At 41.5% G+C, this 8264-nt stretch overlaps 1 protein-coding gene across 6 annotated transcripts; it reads right to left on the reverse strand.

Annotated features, from left to right (window-relative positions):
• Positions 1-230: 230 nt before the first annotated feature.
• Positions 231-7772, reverse strand: LOC18433514 (uncharacterized). Of its 6 annotated transcripts, none has more exons than XM_088874961.1 (5): positions 7640-7772; positions 5969-6058; positions 5344-5626; positions 2551-5219; positions 231-2364 (listed from the first exon to the last, which is right to left on the reverse strand). In XM_088874961.1, the coding sequence occupies exons 3-5, from the start codon at positions 5347-5349 to the stop codon at positions 873-875; spliced, it is 4167 nt and encodes a 1388-aa protein (XP_088731087.1). In that variant the 5' UTR covers positions 5350-5626; positions 5969-6058; positions 7640-7772; the 3' UTR covers positions 231-872. The 6 variants fall into 6 exon arrangements, with proteins under 6 accessions (XP_088731087.1, XP_088731090.1, XP_020522298.1 ...); XM_088874964.1 differs by having other exon boundaries at positions 5337-5626; XM_020666639.2 differs by having other exon boundaries at positions 5311-5626.
• Between the last annotated feature and the right edge of the window lie 492 nt (positions 7773-8264).

An 8264-nucleotide genomic window follows, 5' to 3' on the forward strand; every position in this document is an offset into this window, starting at 1 on the left:
GGCTAAAGAGGGACCTCTCCATTGTAATAGAAAACCATGATGTTGATTTTTTTGGGACTAGTTTTTCATATTCATGAAGTTCATTAATGGGACGTGGTTATCAAATAAAAGAATTAACATAACTACCATCCAAGTAGAGAGACTATTTCTCATGTTAAGGCTTCCAAACACACCAAACCTGAATAGAAAACATAATGTTAAAAGAAAATCAAAAGTAACTTGCATGTAAATTGACCAAAAGTGATCCTGGAATTCAGAAACAGTTTGTACAAGATTCCGAGGAAAAGTATGAAATTGGACAAACACATTATTTCTGTACAGACTGTTAAAGCAAGGCCATGTTAGTGATTGTTGAATAAACAAGAACTGTGAAAACCATAGTTGTAGGCCTCACAGGATCCCAAAAGCAGGACTTCATCCTAGTGAGATAAGTTGATCTTCCTATGATCATTAGAATAAGCAGCAAAATATCACATAATACCACTGTTGGCTGGCCCCCAGAATTGATGATATTCGCAGAACATTCTGGAAAGAGGTAACCTTTTCATAGCCTAATGGTAAATTCTCTGATTCATGCCACAAACCTTGTCTTCAACCAAAGATAAAGAAATTTTCGCTTAGACAACCCATTTAGAGATGAATAAAAACCAGATCCATGTTGGAGGAGATCGTACAAGCAAATCCAGTACCAAGAAATTCATCTTACCGGTATCGCATATTTAAAGCAAGCAAGTTTTTGATGTAAATCAAGACAGAAGAAATTGATACCACAGCCCAAAAAAACTATACCAAGGAAACTCTGCAATATGTTGATATTATGCAATATATGAACAAGGTTCCCAAGTCCACAACTATAATTTAACAAATAATCATCAAAACCTCCTCCTTTTTGATGGTGGGACAACATCATCATCCGGACATACACCTGAAAATTCAAAATTCGCATTGCGCCATCCATGTCTGCCAAACTTTGAATCATCTTCCTCCTCTTCTCTGCTTCTCAGTTTCCGGGGGTTGTTCCCAAGCCGATCCTTAAGGCGCCCATCATAATCCCTTGATTCACTTCTTCCATGCAACTCTGTATTGCCTTCATTACGAGAACCATACGGCCTGAACCCATCTTCCATATGAAAGAGGTGGCCCTCAACATCAGAACCCATATTATAGGGCCTCAAAGAACGAACCATTCCATGTCTCTCTCGATAGCCCCTTCCTACCTCAACGTATCCATCATCTTCCATTCCTCGACCACCAGCACCAAACTCGAATCGCCTTGAAGGCACAGGCTTAAAATACTCTCGAGCATCCATCCTTTCTGGAGATTCCGAGGGAGGGTACCTCCGACCTCTTGGGGATAACCTACCGGGTGGGTTTCTATTAGCAATGTAAGATTTAGAATAACCGTGCTGCTTGTTATGACGAAAATCTCTCAAGTCATCATCAGACCATCTGGCTGAATGGGCAGGCGCATCATGTCTTCCAGAAGATAAAACTATATCCATCATATCTTCTTGAAATCGAGGATGTTGTCGAGGTGATCTCATCCTTTGCAGTCCAGTCCCATACCTAGAATCAGGAGGAGGTGATCGACTATGCCTTCGCACTGGTTGCCCATGAACCCCTTCGGCTGAGCGTCTATGATGGGAAGGCCACAATGGGGGTGAACGGCTCCTTGGTCTTGAGGGAGATATTGCATCAACACGAGAGAAATGAAAAGACTCCCTTTTTTGCATAGGTGAAAAGCTCCTCTCTCTCCTCACAATAGGATACTCAAAAGGTTCACATCGACGGTGCAAGAACGAAGGGTCCATATCTTCCTGAGGCAAAGCCCCTCGAAACTTTTCTCGGCGGCTCCCGACCACCATACCAGGACCTCGCCCCATTGCTCTGTCTCTACTTGCACCTATGATTCTCTCAGGATCAATATTCCTAATTGGAGCACGAGCTAATTCCATGCCAAACGCACCAGGCCCTCCTCTTCCACTTGGAGACCGCCTTCGAGACTGTGTTTCGTGCACACTTTGTGGACCCCCAGAATTTAGAGATCTTCTGTTTGTCCTAGCAGTTGGTTCTTCTATCCAGTCGGGCTTCACAACGGTGCCATCATGAGCAACAACAAAACCATCTCTTTCAATCTTTGCAGCAGCAAAAGCAACTGCATTTTTTGATGCTATGCTTCCAAATTCAGATGGAGGATAGCGATCTGGGGAGTAGCTCTTCCTGTTTGAGCCCCATTTGCCACTAGGTGGGTCCAAGTCCAATTGCCGGCCACCCCTGCCTCTTACATGCATATTATCGGATCTCAAACTATCTCTTTCACCATCTCTTTCAAATTTTGACGGTGCACCTAAGAGATTTTCATCCCTGAAAAAGGAAACAATAGCCAAATACCAAGATATTTGATATAAGAGGAACGAGGAAGTAGTAGTAGATGTTTTTTCAATCATTAAGTAGATCTTGGTAATGCTAAAAAATGGAAAAAGAAGTGGGGAAACCAATGTTTCGCATAAAACCAAAGATGCTCTAGCAATGGAAAGACTAAAAGATTACCTGCTCTCATGGCCCTGTGACTTGCCTCTTCTAAATGATGCATCACCAAACCTCGCCCTCCCACTCTGAAATGGATGAACTCTAGGGGAGCATGAAGATATACTTTTCTCCAATGATGCTTCATTAGAAGGCCGCACCAAACTGATAATACGGTTTTTGTAAACCTTGACAGCACTTTTAGCAGTCTTTGTCCCTTCATCAGAATCCATATGCTTTTCAGCAGAAATTTTAGTTCCTGAGGAAGCTGAATGTGACGAATCCCTTAAGTTCAAGCTTTTGACCTTTTCCAACTTACCCACCATACCAACCTGACCATCTTCATTGTGTGTCTCTCGACTTGCACTAGCTGTAGGATCCAATCTTTTATCTATTTCAATGTTTTTTGCTTCATCTCCTATTTTGTTCTCGGAAGCACTTCTATTGTCATCGATGGATCCTTCTGAATTACCAATACCAGCACCCAAAACCTCTGATCCTTTAACACTCGGTTGAGTACTTATGATGACTTCATTCTGCTCCTCTTTGTGTGAAACAATGTTACTCTGAACCAATACAACATTAATGTTTTTTATCTCATCAGGTTCTTCTGGTTTTTTACTACTGTTCTCCAATTGTGATGGATCTGAGGCAAAATCATCCCTATTGTGATCCTGAGGTCCATTATCCATATTTACAAGGCCAGCATGCTCAGCTTCAATCCTCTTCTCCCTGTCTTCTGCCTCCCAACTCTCTCGCAACTCACCATCTTCATACTGATCATCATCGTCTTCAGCATCACCATCATCATCATCACCTTCACCCTCATCGTGTCCATCAGCTACCTTATCTGTCGCGGAATCCACGTATTGAGAACCATCATCTGATTCATACTCACTATCATAGGGATCATCCTCTAAAGAGTCAGCAGATATGTTAATCTTCTCTTCCTTGTCGCTTTCAGAACCGTCATTGAGGCCACGTGAATGACCAGGGCCACTTTCCTGGGGCCCATCCAACAAAACAGATCTCAACATAGTGGAACCAGAATCCTTTACATAGGAAATTTCTACGTTATCATCAGTGACCGCTATAGTTTTGTCCTCTGGATTTGAACCTGAAACAAGAATATGATCCTTGGCCAAAAGTTCTCCATTATTAGCTATTCCAACAGTAATAGTACTAGGAGATTCTGAATGGTTTGAAATGCCCTCAGCAACTGTTTCAGGCCGAGAAGCTTCACCACCAGGCATTATTTTATGACAATTGTCATTGACTTGAAGAGAATCAACCTGCTCAGAATCATATACAGCTGATGTAGGCCCTAAGTTACTAAGCTCCATTTTGTCCTCAGAGGAAAACTGTGATCCCTCAACCTGGGAGTGGCTCACACAAACAGATGTTGATTTATTTGGACTGCTCAATCTGTTTTGTACAGTTGAACTCTCATTTTGAAGGCTATTATCATCATCAACTACCATAGAATCACCTGTTTGAGTACTTGCCTTCAACATTGCCTCAGGGATTGCTGTATGCCTGCTTGCATCATAAACATCCACTTTGTGATCACCAATCACAGGTGAATATACATCTGCACCTATGTGGGTTACTCCAATGTTTTTGTAACGAGTTGTGTTATCTGCATTGCTGATGGCATTACTATGATGCATATCATGGAGCGCAGGAAGCATCTCCTTGATTGACAATGGGTGAATGCCTTCTGGTTCTCCAAGACCCATCTTCATCCAAGAATTAGCCATAAGACCCATTCTCTTCTCATGCATGTTATCACCATCCATTCCAATACTAACAGACTCATGATCCATATTTGTGTCCCGTGAAGGGCTTTCCCATGTTTCCATCATGGTATTAAGATCCCAGTGTGCCCTATCTTCACGTGGCTGTGCAGAATCAACATTCAACAAGATACCTTTCCCCTTGTTTTGAACATCCGCAATTGGAGAAACATTAGTGCGTTGGGAATGATTTGGGAAATAACAATCTTCAGATTTGTCACCAGTTTCTTCTTCACCTGCAGAACCATCATTTACAACCGGAACCTGATCATCTCTTAGCGTGATAGAATCATTATCCAATTTTTCACCACATGCCGTCTCTGTGTTTCCTCTTGAAGAAGAATCCCCGGAATTATGAATCATTCCCCTTCGGTCCATGCAGCCTTCTTCAACAACCTGACTGTCCATAGATACCCTGGTGGAGGTGCCCACTTCTACAGAGCCTGGAGGTCTGGAATCTTCAGGGTCAGCCATGTCATCTGCCACAATTGCCATGTCATCTGCCTCACTTTTTCCTTCTCTGATGAGGTCTTTCTCATCAATAGGAGTTGTTACTGAAATGTGCACATGAGAAGTTTCTAACCCAAGAGAGTCTCCAAATGGAGACACATGGACGGGAGTAGAATGTCCGTTGCGTTGACCCAAATTCACTGAATCTTCATCACAAGATCCCTTGCTGCTGATAATTTTCCCTGCAAGGTGACGTGGAGAACTTGCATTTGACTCATTAGATCCTACACCTAACCGCTCTTCCGGTGGCTGCTCAATGTCTTCAGGTGTTGGAGAAGCTGCTCGTGGGGGAGGAGATGGAGAACGAACTAATGGAATTCTCCTTTTCTTGATAGGTACACCCATTTTTGAACCACCAGATCGTTGAACAAGAAGAGGAAGTCCAAGCTGTCAACAAAAAAATCCTAGTCAATATGAGAGAAGGACAATTTCTTATGCACCCTCAATAAAATTTTTAATGAAACAGCCAAACAAAAACCTCTTCAGTTTCAGATTGTGGCATGCCTTCCACCTTCATTAAAATCTGAAAATTGTGGGGGCTGCCAGTTTTTTCTTTGGATCTATTGCACCAAACCCGCTGAGTGATACTATATGTTCAGCTTCCTGAAACGAGTGCGTTCAAGCAAAGTTAAAACTGACACAGTGCAAGCTCAAAATATGACTGCCTTCCAATCAAGCTCAGCTTCCACAACTTCCTGAATTCTTTTGCTGTGTATGCTCTGTACTAAATTGACAAATGGAAAGTCCAAAGCATGACAAGGAGCCGTCACCCAAATTGCACTGTAATGGATGACCTGCAGATAACACAAGATAACTTACCACTTTTGCAAAAGAACCGATATCCAGATCAAGAAAAAGTTGTCTAGTTCAATGCTTTTCTCAGAAAACTCGAACTGAAGTGCTTAAAAAGAATTTTTGGCCAAAAAACGAAAGAAATGTTTTAAACCGGAGATATTAAAAAACAGAAGCAGAATGTGAATAATTTAGAGAACCCCATATGTTGAAAAATAATATAGTCTACTCTGCATGCCTTCGGTAAATTAGATGGCAGAGTCAGATAGGACTAGTATTGATGGAAGGAAATAAGCGGACTGAAAGACTAATAAGATCATTGGAGACAGAGGACCAAAGCTCACCAATTGATAAAACAAATCAATTGAATCAACCACCTAAGGAAGAATCAAAATTCACACATGCTACTGCATCTTATCTGCTTATATCTCTCCCTGTAAACCACACAAGTACATGTCAATCCATAAAAATTCTTAGTAAAGAATTCCAAGACACTAATATGGCTCAAATTCCAGTTTCATTCATCATGGAGAGAGGGTGGCTAGCATGTCATCCGGTCTAATGTTTTTGGAGGCTATTACCCTGGGCTAATTGCTATACTGATACTCAAGGAAATTATGCTAAACAGTCACTTGACATGATTCTCACTTCAGTGAACAATTGCATTCTTCATAGAATAACATGTGGAATTGCAGAAAAAGTTTTCTTCACAAGTACAGTGATATGCAACCCATGTTCTTTGATATTTGTACTCAATGATGCTCACCAATCCCCATAAAGGGCCCTAACAGCAAGGCAAAGATACACAACCTAACAACATCCAATGTCTCCCAGACCCCAAAGGAATGACCCTTGAATGAAGTGCCGGTAGATCCATACAACACTCTGTTAGATGATTCAATACCACGGGACAGTGCTTCGGAAAAAGAAGTAAATGATTATTAGTAGTCAGCATAATATCTAGCACCTTTTATGGTGCAACATTCCAGTCCTTCAAATTCAACCCAAAACAGCAATTGGGCCAAAGAATGCGGGCAAAAGGCGAAAACTGACATGATCATATAACAAGCCCAACTCCTATGAATCATCTAACATTCTTTTCAAGCAAACTCACATTGCCAGTTGTCCAAGGGGAGAAACAACAGCAATTAAGGCCAAACATCTTATCGGGAATGTTCAAGTGGTTTTTGGAAAGGAGTCTGCATATTTGATATCAGGGAAGGAGATAATTAAGAATCAAAATACAAAAAAAGAAAAGATAGAAATCAAGGGTATCGTGATGCAAAAAGCAGGGACAAAAACCCATATATAATTGGAACACCCCCCAATATCATGGACATCATCACACAAAACGTGGAAATATCGATCATCCAAACAAGGACACTGATAAATGATAAACGAAGACAGCTACTTCTAGTGAGAAAAGGAACCCGGAGAGCCCAAGAGATCTACTCAAACGATTCAAGCCAGCACAGTATTTAGTGCTCCAAATGACCTGATTAGCCTCTCAAATACGTCACAGTTGATGCATTGGAAAACCACTCTTCCAAATCAAAATATAGATCTCTCCCGATCTCAAATCTTCACATAACAAACCAGTAGATCAGCATGAAATCCACTCCAAACAAGCTCCACCAACCATAAAGATAACCATACCTTCTCCATCTCATAAGAAAAGTTCAGATCTTCCAGTATTTCTCACCAACCTTCTTAAAGAAAAACCCAAGAACTTACACAGTTCAGATCTTTCCATTCCCACTTACTCACTTCAAGGGAAACACGGAATTAACAAGGAACCATTCCCATATCTCGCAAAAGCTCAAAACCTTATCAAATTTGTTCATCAGATCGACCGATCCTCCACTCTCTGAGCTTTTTATCTTCATATCTGAACTCAGATGGAGATCATTCCATCTGGATGCCATGGCCTCTGAAAACGCCATGAAAGAAAACAAAGCAAAAAGAAACCCTAAAAAACACGAGGAAACATAAAAGGGAGAAACCACTGTGAATACCTGGATCTATGTCGTTGCCAATAACGAAATCGGATCACTTCCTCTGCAACAAGAGATAAGAGGCTAGAGAGAGAACTTTCTTTGCAACCAAAGCCTTCCGCGGCTAGGGTTTATGTCTGCTAATTTCTTGCCCTTTAAGGCGAAGCCTATCATTGCATTTATAGCCCCAATTTCCATTGGAACATTAGAACACAGTGGTTGACTTTATCGTGAGCAACACGTGTATAATAATGGAAATAACACCACGCCCTATATTTTTTAAATCACATACTCCCCCCCCCCACCCCACCCCACCCCACCGCTCCAACATATTTTTTTGCTCCAAATTACAAAAAAACGCCAAGCAATACTTTTCACGCAACATATCCCAACCTAACTTTTCCCCTCACTTTTTTCCTTTTATGTAAATACCTCCAAAAAAAAGTTCATGTTTTTAAGTCGACAATGCCCTTCCCATACACCAAAATCATTTTGGCCAGATTTAAAATTGACTTTTGGACGCTAGTAGCACGTTGCCAGAGCGCACCATCACATTGCTGGAGCGTACAAGTACCGGACCGCCCTAAAATAACTACCGAACCGAAATTGAGTACTACCGGACCGCCTGTTACATAGTGCTGGAGCC

Source organism: Amborella trichopoda, chromosome 8, assembly GCF_054954075.1.
Source record: "Amborella trichopoda isolate Santa Cruz 75 chromosome 8, AtrichopodaSantaCruz75HAP2 v2.0, whole genome shotgun sequence".
In the NCBI taxonomy this organism is placed as follows: Eukaryota; Viridiplantae; Streptophyta; class Magnoliopsida; order Amborellales; family Amborellaceae; genus Amborella; species Amborella trichopoda.